Here is a 12448-nt window from a genome sequence, read left to right as displayed (position 1 = left end):
AGGACTGACTCGTCTGTTTGTTTCCAGTTTACCTGCACTAATTCTGCAGGTGATTATACAGCGTCCAGAATACAACAAAAGACTACATTTTAAACTCAATGCAATCTTTAATCTGTTAATACTTGTTATATGGACCCTAAGATATTTTATTACAGAGTTTTTAATTAGTGAAAAATTCATGAATACCATAGAGAAAATATTTTAAAATTTAATGTTTCTTTTATTTATGTAAACTTATGACTTCATTTATCTACTTACTTTTTCTTGTATATCCGGGCTATGAATCTCCTTTCAGATCAGTTCATGTTCTGATACCTGATTTTAGTCTTTCAAATGTATGTACTGTAATGCTTGTCTGTATAAATCCTATGAACAAACATAGGGCTTTTGTAAATGATGCATTTATTGTAATTATTCTTGTTTAGTTTTTAAATGTTAAACCATCAGAGAAGGGGTTTTACTGCGATTGTAAAATCATCATGACACAGTGTGCATTATCCTTCCAGAATGTAACCAAGCTGTCCAACAATCACTCTGAAATGAGCGGACTTAATTTCAACCAACTGTTGTATTTTAACGACTGACCTAAATTGTACTTTTTTTCTAGGAAGAAATGCTTTTTGTCTGCAGTGTGAAGCAATTTAAAAGTACTGGGTGAAAAAAAAAAAAAAGTACTGGGTGTTAAATGTGAGCTTCTAATGAAATTTGGGCTGAAATGATGACTAGAAGACGACTATGAAAATCTCTCCGGTAACCTAGTCTCTGTGGCCCTGGATCCCTCGCCTCCGGTGAGACTCTTCGAGGACCAACCGCGGTGCCCTGCACCCGCTGCGGAGCCATCGAGCTGAACACTGAGGGCACCACATCCCGGACAGACAGACAGCATAGTGCAGCTCTGACAAAGGCCTTATTTTTCTTATGTAAATCATCTTTTTACATCTGTTTGTAAATATGTTTAAAGAATGGACCTAGGCGTACATTTTTAGATTTTGATGACATAGCCATTTTGGATAGTATAAGTAGCAAATGTAACTTTTACTTTTTCAGCAGCACATTAAAAAAGCTAGTAAGAGATGCGTTCAGATCATGGTGCCTTATGCAGCTGATATCTCGGTAGACAGAGACAGCATGTCTCTCTACATGTGGGTTTTGCCTTTAATTTCCTTGTACAATCCATTGTTACCATTCTGTTTTTCTATTAATCTTTTGTGATCTTCCTGAATATGTGACAAAGTATGTACAGTCTACTTTTGAACTATTTTTATCACAGTATTATTTATTGCTTTCTTTCAATAAAGTCAGAGCTTCCCTGGTGGCTTAGAGGATAAAGCGTCTGCCTGCAATGCCGGAGACCCGTGTTCGATCCCTGGGTTGGGAAGATCCCCTGGAGAAGGAAATGGCAACCCACTCCAGCATTCTTGCCTGGAGAATCCCATGGACAGAGGAGCCTGGCGGGCTACAGTCCACGGGGTCGCAGAGAGTCGGACACGACTGAGCGACTTCACTGCACTCACTGCTTCAATAAAGTACTGGAGCAAAATTTCCTGCTGCCAATAAAGAGTGACGAGGGTAAGCTGTACTCTCAATGAGAACAGACCAGAGCTGGTAATGGGAGCCCGTGTCATCACACGGACATTCTGTTAAGAGAAACGGATGGATACAATGGAAAGGCTAGAAGGTGGAAGTATAGGTGTCCCCAAAGGACGACCGACTAGGTGTTCGTATCCTTGGCTCCAGAGTCATCACTTCAGCATCTGCGGGGACAAGGCCCCTCTGCTGCTGAGGCGTGGGAGTGGGCCCAGGGTGGGAACAAAGTGCAGGTGTCAAGGCTCACCATGGATCCCAGGGCGGGGTGGCCGAGGGCAACCCTCACGCGGACCCGAATGATGCACTAGGGAGTGTGCGTGTGCATGCTTGTGTGTGGGAGCTTTTGATGTTATTTTAGTCAAGTCTTTATTATTCATATATGCATAGAGATAAGAATGTAGCAAAGGGAGGTGGGAGGGAGATTCAAGAGGGAGGGGACATGTACACACCTATGGCTAATTCATGTTGATGTATGGCAGAAATCAAATCTATATTGCACAGAATTATGTTTCAGAAAAAAAGAACATAGCAAGGTGGTCAGGAAAGTATGAATAAAAGATTTCTCATATTTATAATCACAACTCTTCGTACATCTAGGAGCAGGCTGCCCACCATCATCACACCTTCCCGCCAGCATCAGACGTTTACCCCAGCATCAGGCCATAGTCCGGCATCAGACCCTCCCCAAGCATCAGGCCCTCCCCAGCATCAGGCCGTCCTCCAGCATCAGGCCCTAGTCCAGGATCAGGACCTCCCCCAGCATCAGGCCCTAGTCCAGGATCAGGACCTCCCCCAGCATCAGGCCCTATTCCAGGATCAGGAACTCCCCCAGCATCAGGCCCTCCCCAGCATCAGGCCCTCCCCCAGCATCAGGCCCATAGTCCAGCATCAGACCCTCCCCCAGCATCAGGCCCTCCCCAGCATCAGGCCCTCCTCCAGCATCAGGCCCATAGTCCAGCATCAGGCCCTCCTCCAGCATCAGGCCCTCCTCCAGCATCACACCCTCCCCCAGCATCAGACCCTCCCCCAGCATCAGGCCCTCCCCAGCATCAGGCCCTCCTCCAGCATCAGGCCCTCCTCCAGCATCACACTCTCCCCCAGCATCAGACCCTCCCCCAGCATCAGGCCCTCCCCAGCATCAGGCCCTCCCCCAGCATCAGGCCCATAGTCCAGCATCAGGCCCTCCTCCAGCATCAGGCCCTCCTCCAGCATCACACCCTCCCCCAGCATCAGGCCTTAGTCCAGCACCAGACCTTCCCCAACCATCACACCCTAGTCCACCATCAGGCCCTCCTCCAGCATCAGGCCCTCCTCCAGCATCAGGCCCTAGTCCAGCATCAGGCCCTCCCCCAGCATCAGGCGTGGCAGCCCCACTTGTCTGACACTCCTGGGCACACTTAGGCAGCCCCAGAGCAGCTGGACAATAGCTCTTGCAGGAGGTGCATCTTTAGCAATCACCTGTGGAGTAGCAGTAGCAGCTGGGGTCTGTTTCGGGCCAAGGAGAGGCAAAGAAAAGGCACTTTGTGCTGAGGCAGCAGTGGGTGTGGGCACGTTTCAAAGCTCTGCTTCCTCCCCGAGGGGGCTTTGCTCTCCAGATCTCTCACGTGGTCACTCGAGGGCCCCAGGGCTGTGTCCTTCCAGATTCACGGTCTCCTTAATATCTCAAGCCCAAGTCCTGAGTTGCGTCCCAGTCTGGTGTGGCAGAGGGCTGGGAACACACAAGCTCAAGGGCTGAAAGGATCCCAGGGGAACAGTCGGGCCCCAGTGGGTGGCAGAGCAGGGGATGAGGGTGGCCGCCCACAGAGGGCCCCGCAGCAGCACTGGAAGGAGAGAAGGGATGCCTTAGCTCACTCGGGGACGTTGCCTGGCCTCAGCGCCCAGATGTTACCGCCAGCAGCTCTGGGGATGCAGAAAGCCCGGTGAGTGACACCACTCCACTCGGGCCGTGTGAGTGGGCACTGCTGACCATGGCCTCGGTTTTCATTCTGGTTCCAACTGTCCCTCCAAGGGCTCCTCTTCCAAATGGCGCATTTTCTTGATGTGGGTGAACGCATCCCTGCTTGTTTCTGTCAGCACTGTTGTCGGTCATCGTGTGTTTTCCTCTTTACAATCTGTACTTGCTGCTTTTCCAGTTTAACTTAGCAGCAGCCCTTATTTTCTGCATTTCCTAGTTGTCAGCGTTCACTGGGGCTTTCCAGATGGTTCTAGCAGTAAAGATCCTGCCTGCCACTGCAAGAGATAACGAGAGATGTGGGTACGATCCCCCTGGAGGAGGGCATGGCAACCCACTCCAGTCTTCTTGCCTGGAGAATCCCATGGACAGAGGAGCTAGTGGGCTACAGTCCCTGGGGTCACAGAGAGTCAGACACGGCTGAAGCAGTTCAGCACACACTCAGGTTTTAGTTCAGTCGCTCAGTTGTGTCCGACTCTTTGCCACTCCGAGGACTGCAGCACTCCAGGCTTTCCTGTAATTCACTATCTCCTGGAGTTTGCTCAAATTCATGTCCATCGAATCAGTGATGCCATAGAACCATCTCATTCCTGTTGCATCCACCAGAGAGGTGGCTGGGGCTCGGCAAAGTGCATGGTCCCACTGCATGGGTGTGAACCTGCCCTCACCACTCCCTAACCGCATGACCATCACTGTCTCCTCCTCTGTAAATCGGGAGGTGGCAGCACCTGTTTGGTAAGGGGCACACACAGCATCTGGTATATAATCAATGCACCATCCATCTCAGCGTTATATTTAGTAATAATAAGGATAGCATTTAATAATCTGCTCCTTTTTCTCTCTTCTCACTTAACTGTGCTCCAGACCACATCTGTTTTACTTACCCCTATAAATCCCACACCCAGCACAAACAAGACACTCAACAAATCTCTGGCTGAAGAGGCAGGAACATATTCTGTCCTTAAGGAGATGAGGCCGAGTGAGATGGGGCCTGATGATAACAATGTGTGATGAGGAAACGCCAGGAGGACCTGCGTGGCTGTGGGATGGAGTAGAGGGCATGGGCAGAACCCATGATGAACTCCTGGGAATGGGGAAAATGGCAGGAAGGAGAGGTGCTGTTCCTTGTGGGTGTCCACAGATTTTACCTCACCCCTCACTGATGAGCACTTAGGCCATTTCCAAACACTTGTCACTGTTCTGGAGGAAACAATCATTGCCCAGGTCCTACTCAATCAATTTCGTAGAGTATGTTTCTAGCACTGGAGTATAAACATCTGCAATATTCATTCCACGCTCTGTTCATCCACCCATCTGGCCAGCCATCTGTTCATCCATCCATCCACTCACTAATCCATCCATCCTTTAACTCTTAATTCTTCCATCCATCCACACATCTGTTCATCAACTGATCCGATCATCTCGGACCCTAAAGAAGACAGACGCCTCCTCTGCTCCTTCCAGGAGGACACCCAGCATGAGTGACAGGAGCCTCGTGGGGACAGCGGGAGAGACACAGAAGGGACATGCATGCAGACCGTCCTCCCTCTGAACGGTGAAGAACCCACCTGGTCCTAGCGCCTCCTTGCCGGGGTGTCCAGGCCGGCCCTTCTCCTTCTTGCCAAACAAACGGCCGATGGAGGACTTGATGCCCTTCTTCTTTGGGGCTTTCTGCAGCGAGTCCTGGCTGCTGCTGCTGCTGCTGGGGTTGCCCCCGGGGCCGTCCTGAGAGCCTGTCGAGCTTTGGGGAGAGAAAACAACCTTTAACTGGCACCCTTGTGCAAACACACACCCCTCCACAAGACCTACTGATAGAACCAGCCACCCAGCAACACCCGCGCCTCAACCTCGCAGCAGACAGTGGAGTCTCCTTCACCAACCACACTCCACACGAGCAATGCAGGCTTCCGGCCACAAACAGTGGCCCCGGGAAGCTGAGATTCTCTGCCTGGAGCGCTCGCCTGAGGAGGGCTTCACTCCAGACGAGCTGGTGCAGAGGGCTCTCCAACCCTCCCTCAGGGTCGCTGCTCGGCAGGTGATGACCCTCCCAGAGAAGGCGAGCTCCCCTGCTCTGGGCAGTTCCCCCCGCCTCCCGCAGGGTGACCATCCCCGGCCGTGGCAGGAGAGTGATGGTCACCATGCAGGGCTGCTGGTCAGGTGACCACATGTGCCCTCCATCGAGTGCTGCCTGGCTCACAACGGGAGCTCAGCAGGTGGGGGTCTGAATGGGGACAGGGTCAGTCACAGGAGGTGACAGACAGTCTCCTGAGAGGAGACCCCTGAGAAAAAGGGAGGGACCCTCAAGAGCAAATCCAAGAGGCACGGAGCCGTAACCATCAGGAATGCACCCAGGCCGGGCAGAGCTCTAGCAAGAGCAGGAAGAAATCTCCCACAGGAGTCCATACGTAGAGACGCATGTTTTCTAAAATCACGGAGGTCACTGAGCTCTTCTACCCCAGCACCTGAAGTTCATCACTAAACACAGGCACCGAATCCAGTGGGATTCCTTTACAATCATCCCTGCAACTCTTTGAAGACAAGAGGCGCAGGGCTCCTGAGACTGACGACGAGGCCGCAGGCCCCTTACTTGTGGGCGTCCCTGATGTCCTCGTAGCTGGTTCTGTGCGGTGACCCCCTGTCCAGCCGGTCTAGCCGAAGGAACCGCAGCAAGGCGGGGGTCGAGGCTTCACATTTGATGGCGGTCTCGTCATTTTGTACCTCTTCCGGTAAAGGTGGCAGCTGAGGGAGTGAGGTAAGTGTGAAACTGGCTAACGATAGACTGTGTCGAAAAAGGCAATCACACAGGCTTTACATTATAACCAGAAACTTATTTGAAAACATATTAGCGATGCTATCCGCCAAGTACAAAAAAATGTGTTGTTCTAGCTTAATGCCATCTTAAAGGACTGTCTTGTTCAAGAGAAGCGGGGCCGTAAGGCAGCAAGAGCACCCTACCTACTGAGTGCACAGATCCTGGCCTGGAGCCTCCCTGCAGCCAGGCTCCGCTCTCCCTTGAATCCAGCGACCAGATGGCCCTGCCAGGCAGGACAGCGGAGCCACGCCAGCACCGTGAACCCTGCATGGCATGAACTGCCCTGATGAAAGGACTGTGTTCATCGCCAGATGCTGCTCAGAAGCACCACTAGCAAGAGTAAGAAACCTCTCAGCAAAGCCGTCCAGACCTTTCTGTTTGAAGGAGAAAAGGAAACAGCTTGTACCACCACCCAAGATCATGTTTAGTGATGATGCAGGTTACTGAACCCATGACAACAAGTGAAGTATAGAAAAGGTACCGAACCCCTCCATGCGAACACCACATGTCTGGCTTGTCTTTCTCAGAAAGATACAGACTGGGGGCTACACACTGAAGTGCTTACACGCAGTTTGAGTGTAATTTGCTCACTGTGGTTTACATAAAGTAAACTGCTGCTGCTAAGTCACTTCAGTCGTGTCCGACTCTGTGTGACCCCATAGACGGCAGCCCAGCAGGCTCCCCCGTCCCTGGGATTCTCCAGGCAAGAACATTGGAGTGGGTTGCCATTTCCTTCTCCAATGTATGAAAGTGAAAAGTGAAAGTGAGGTCGCTCAGTGGTGTCCGGCTCGTAGCGACCCCATGGACTGCAGCCTACCAGGCTCCTCCGTCCTAGGTCTTCACTAAGAACTGATTTGTTTCAACCTAGAGGGGTGGGATGGGGAGGGAGATGGGAGGGAGGGTCAAAAGGGAAGGGACGTATGTGTACCTATGGATGGTTCATGTTGAGGTTTGACAGAAAAGAACAAAGTTCTGTAAAGCAATTATCCTTCAATTAAAAAAGAAACTAATTAAAAAAAAATGATCTCGCCTGGACTCCCAGCTTTTCTGCTGATCCTGGGTCTGAAGACAGGAAACACAGTGGTGGCAACAGTGTGGGGAACAGATTAACCCCTTCGGGGTCCAGACAGGTCTCACTATACATTTGCTACTGGGTGTGTGAGCCTGGGCATGGTGCCCGGCCTCTCTAAGCCTCAGTGTCCATGTCTGCTGAATGGGGATAACAGCAGCCTGGACCTCACCTGGGTGTCTGTGGGATTAGATGACAGACTCCGAAAGCATTTGACACGGTGCCTGGCGCACAGAGTCTCCTGCACACTGCTACCCACCATCATTAAATTGGCTTCCTCCAAATCTAACATCTATGGCTCTGAGTCAGTCATTTGTTTTAAAAAAACTCTAAGCGGAGATTCCATGGTAGTCCAGACATTAGGACTTGGCACTTTCACTGCCGGGACACCGGTCTGATCCCTGGTTGGGGAACTAAGATCCCATAAGCTGTGCAGCATGGCCAAAAAAATAAGTAAAGAAAATTTTAAAAATAATAAATAATACTATGTCTACTATAAATAAGCATGAGATGATTAGAAGGCAAACAAGTGGGATATAGGCAAACTGTTACAATCGTCCCAACGAATGACCTATTTCCAACAGAACCATCAACATATTTTAAGTGGTGGGTGAGTTTCATTACTTCCATTAAAATGTCAGTTCTTCACCAGTACATAACCACACAGTGTTCATTCACATAAAATGATAAGGACTCTCTAATACTTCACAGAGAAACAAAGGCATGCTAAATTACTAAATAGTTTACCTTTCAACAATGCTTCCTTAAATCACTAGGCTGATAGATGCATGCAAAGAAAGGAAGAGAAACCAGATGTATTGTGACTTTGAAGCTAAAACTTCAAGAATCGGCATAGACAAACACAGTATAGCCAAAATGATGGCAAACATAGAAGTGAGATGAAGATTTAGACAACGTGTAACTAGAAACAGAACATTTTTTTTGACCACAGAAGTTAAATAAGCTATTCAAGATTTACTAGAGAAACACTATAAATTATTACTCAGGAAGATACAGTTCTATTACAACGTCATGATTTATTAAAGCACAGCATTCTCTACAATAAAGGGCCTTAACAGTTGTCTATTCTCAGCCAAACTTCTCTATAAGTTAGTTTCTCTTAATAAAAAAGATGTCATACTTTAAAATAGTGATTTAACTGATGAGGAAGTTACCATAATACCTATTTTAACACTGAACAAATCTAACCACCTATTCGAAATTAATGTAAAATGCTTACCTAGAATTTGATTTAAATTTTCTCAAAATAAATTTATTAAAGTAGGTTCCCTGTGAAAATATGTAAGAATGGAAGCTAGCATAATAGCAGGTGCAGCCTTTACATTTTATTCACCATAGAAGATAGTTTTTTAAAGAGTCTAGTAGAAACATTAACTGTGCAAAAGCTGATGAGATTTATAGTCTTAAATACAAGCACCAAAATAGAAAGGATATTGTGTCAAAAGTCCATTAATTCTACACTTAAGAAGATCATTTCTATAGGTAAGGATAATCTCATTTATGAATTACACATGATATGTAGTTGAAGATCCATCTACATTATGCTTGTAAATGCATAGTGATAGGCTAATTCAAACTTACTGCTCTGGGGGGAAAACACCATTTAATGAGACATGAAGACAAAGCACAAACCCGACTAAGTGCACCCACAGCACTGCTATGACCAGAGCAGGTGGGAGGACGGGGAAGGGGAGATGGATGGGTAAACTACAGCCTGGGGGGCGAGGGGGGCAGTGGTGGGAAGCTGGGGTCTGGATTGACAACCACTAAGCAGACAACAGGATGAGCCAGGAAATCAAAACCAATGATGAAAGCAGACACACCGTCAGAGAACTCCAACAACAGGACAAAATATACAGAACTGTTCTTTTACAAATCCTCGGAAGGAAATCAAGCATGAAACCACAGAGAAATCGTCAAAGAATTTTAAATATCAACTAATTAGCCAATGATGCAAATTAGAAAAACAGTGTCTCCAAAGACCACAAAATGGACTAGTTACCACTTCACATGCCGCTAAAATGATTCACAGTTAATTTAATTATATGCTGACTAACAATGCAGCTAACATGAAATGGGTGGTAACAACAAAAAAAGGGATAATACAAGTGCAGTGACAAAGCAGAGTGCTGTAAACATGATTTCATGGGGTAAACAGCAACGCACTCACAAAACCTAAGCTAAACATGGAAGAAAGCTGGAACACGTGCTTTAGAGCTGCACACTCTGTCACCAAAAGCCCTAGGTCGTCATCCTGTTTTCAGACTCGGAAGAGTGAAGAAGCCCGACCTCTTCCCTGGGGCCCTGGGGCACCGGGCTTTTAACCTGGTTTCACACGCAGAGCTGGCCTGAGCGCGCGGCCAGGCCCATCAGCAAGCAGACCAGTGTAGATTCTTGGTTTGGTTCCCGCCGCATGCCCTGCACCCTGCAGCCAGGCATCCCCAGTGGGAAATGTGCCGCCCGTTTCCACGTGCAGTGAGAGCTGCCTACGGTTACTCTCCCAAAGCGGTCTGCTCCCTGAGAACAGCAACTTCCTGCAGCTGCTGTGTCCAGCACAGGCCAGGCCCAGCGTTACAGAGGCAGGCTCTGGCTGAGTTCATGATGACGTGCTAAGCCGGTGGTCCAAATATCAAGACTAATTTGTCGCTGTGTGATTATGGAATGATTTCGCTCAGTTGTGTCCGACTCTTTGCGACCCCATGGACAGTGGCCTACCAGGCTCCGCGGTCCATGGGATTTTCCAGGCAAGAATACTGGAGTGGGCTGCCATTTCCTTCTCCCGGGCATCTTCCCAACCCAGGGATCGAACCCGGGTCTCCTGCATTGCAGACACATGTTTTACTGTCTGAGCCACTAGGGAAGCCCGATGAAAGACTAAGCAGTTTTAAAAATCTTAGATCTCTGAGCGTAGCAAATGTACCTGATTTTCTTCTGGGTAAAAAGAGAAAAAACAAACAAACAAAAGAAAAGTAGTGTTCTCGGGGAGGGACGCGGCAGGGAGGAGGCCGACACATACCAGAGTCATGATGCCCAGCTTGTCTACCTTCCGCGCTGGGCTGTGCCGCCTCCTTCGGGGCTTGGAGCGCCCTCTGCTGGGCGGGCAGGAGCTGGCATGCGAGGAGGTGGCATTCAGGTTGAGGGAGTTCAAGGATTTAAAACGACGAAGGTTGCTTGAGCTCCCCGTGCCCACCCTGCTCTCAATCCCCTCGGCCCGCTGCTCCGTGTTCTCCTTCTTTTCTTGGATCAACCTAAAATAGAAGAAAATCATCACCTGCCTTTGTCAGCAGAGGAATGTGTCTGGACAACAAATTTGGGCTTGCATTCTGTGTCACGATTAGCAAATTCCACGAACAGTTGCTCAATTAACATCTCAGCAAAAAGGTTCAACTTTCCCTCTTTGGAATATTCTCAAACTTAGAATAATTTATCATTGAGTCTTACAAAGTGGCCCTGATCATTCACGTTTGATTTGACTTATTTACTCTACCATTCTGATGGGGTCTGGGTGGCGACTCTCTCCGTGTAAGGAGATACCTGAAGTTGACAACCTTTACCTTCCCTGCTCTCGGGGCAGAGATGCACGTCAGTGCCTCAAGTCTTTTCCATTGGGAATCAGGAACTCTGTATAACCAAAACAGCGATTCACGAGCAAGCTAGAGTTTCTAAACACGAGTCTCCAGACCAGATGAAGTGCTGAGTTGATCTTTTAATTTTTTTTCTAAGGTTGTATATGTACAAACGCATCACTTGAAGTTCTCCACCAGCTTTGTGTGAGTTTCTGGATTCATGTCAATGTGCTGCATTAACCTAGAATTCAGTTACTGCTCTTCTCCCCTAATGTGTCGTGGATGATTTTTTATATACAGGTTAAATACATGATTATGCAAATAAAATGCTTTTCAAATTAAAATACAAGATCCTTACAGGTAGTAAACTCTCCAGTTTCACTTCTACTTATACATCTTGAAAGTTTTTCAGTGTTGACAAGTTGATGGACAGAATTTACCATTTACATCAAGTCAACTTGTTGCATAAGGAAAAATCACTTTTACCTGACAACTTGCTGTAAAAATAAAAATATTAATATATAACCATTCCAAATTTCCTATGGGGATGAAAAAACAGTCTTTCTGAGCTTGTCTGTGCTCAAACACGGCCCATAAAGCAGTCTGTCTCGGCGTCAAAAGTGCAGGTAGCACATCTGTGTTTGCTGGTTGTGGCGTTCACCCCTGCCTTTTGCCCGAGCCCCCCGCACTCGACCGGCAGGAACGGGCACCTCGGCCAGGGCTGACGGGACGAGAACAATCTGAGCAGCAGCTCTGCCAGGCCCTGTGCAGGGCCACCGGCCTGCGGCCACTCTGAACGTGGACTCGGGACAGGAGGCACAGGTGCGCGGGTGTGGCACCAGGCAGGCCTCGGGGCCCCCAGCCACCCGGCTGCACCCAGACCCAAGGCCCCCTGCTCACCACGAGGCGGGCCTTTGGGTTCTATCCTGTTTTGTAAACTGTTAGAACTGCCAAGACTGTGTCTAAAGAAAACATTTTATATATACTGATGAGATGAGAAAAACTCAAACACATGTCCTGAGAGTGACATACAGTAACATATCACTATCTTACAACAAGCCAATCTTCACACTGTATTAAGTTAAAAAGGAAATGCAGATCTGAGTGGGAATTTGCCAACCCCAGAACCCCAGCTTTTCTGTTCCAGGTGGCTTTTCACCAGAACGTGGGAGGCTCCGAGGGACACATGAGGACGAACCCTCAGTGCCAGAGGGTGCACGGGCCGCAGGGGACACCACCTCGGCACCTCACCTACCTTGGGGCCCAGAGCTGAGGGGGGGACACCCCACAACGACCCCCCACAGAGTGCTGACACCACACGTTGGACAGAATGCCCTGGCTGACTGAGCTCTATAATCAAGGGCAATCTCAGAACTGAAACTTCTTGAAGCAGACCTGAAGTCAGTTTTCTTACTATGGAACACTCAGACTTCTCTAAGCAG

General features: G+C 48.6%; 1 protein-coding gene across 4 annotated transcripts in view; it reads right to left on the bottom strand.

Moving 5' to 3' along the window:
• Window positions 1-2130: 2130 nt before the first annotated feature.
• The window catches only part of LOC112445756 (liprin-alpha-1-like), a 38281-nt gene continuing 27963 nt past the window's right edge, over window positions 2131-12448 (bottom strand). For 3 of the 4 annotated variants that reach the window (XM_024989227.2, XM_059884494.1, XM_059884495.1), the window contains exons 10-12: window positions 10457-10688; window positions 6126-6277; window positions 2131-5279 (exon numbers count right to left, since the gene is read on the bottom strand). In XM_024989227.2, the coding sequence (XP_024844995.2) occupies window positions 4943-5279; window positions 6126-6277; window positions 10457-10688 (721 nt within the window). In that variant the 3' untranslated portion in view covers window positions 2131-4942. The remainder of the gene's footprint in view (window positions 5280-6125; window positions 6278-10456; window positions 10689-12448) is intronic. The other variant, XM_024989228.2, reaches the window with a different exon arrangement.

The sequence above is a fragment of the Bos taurus genome, unplaced genomic scaffold (genome assembly GCF_002263795.3).
Source record: "Bos taurus isolate L1 Dominette 01449 registration number 42190680 breed Hereford unplaced genomic scaffold, ARS-UCD2.0 Leftover_ScbfJmS_752, whole genome shotgun sequence".
Lineage (NCBI taxonomy): Eukaryota > Metazoa > Chordata > Mammalia > Artiodactyla > Bovidae > Bos > Bos taurus.
Note: the sequence above shows the minus strand (reverse complement) of the source record. Positions and strands in the feature narration are given on the sequence as shown.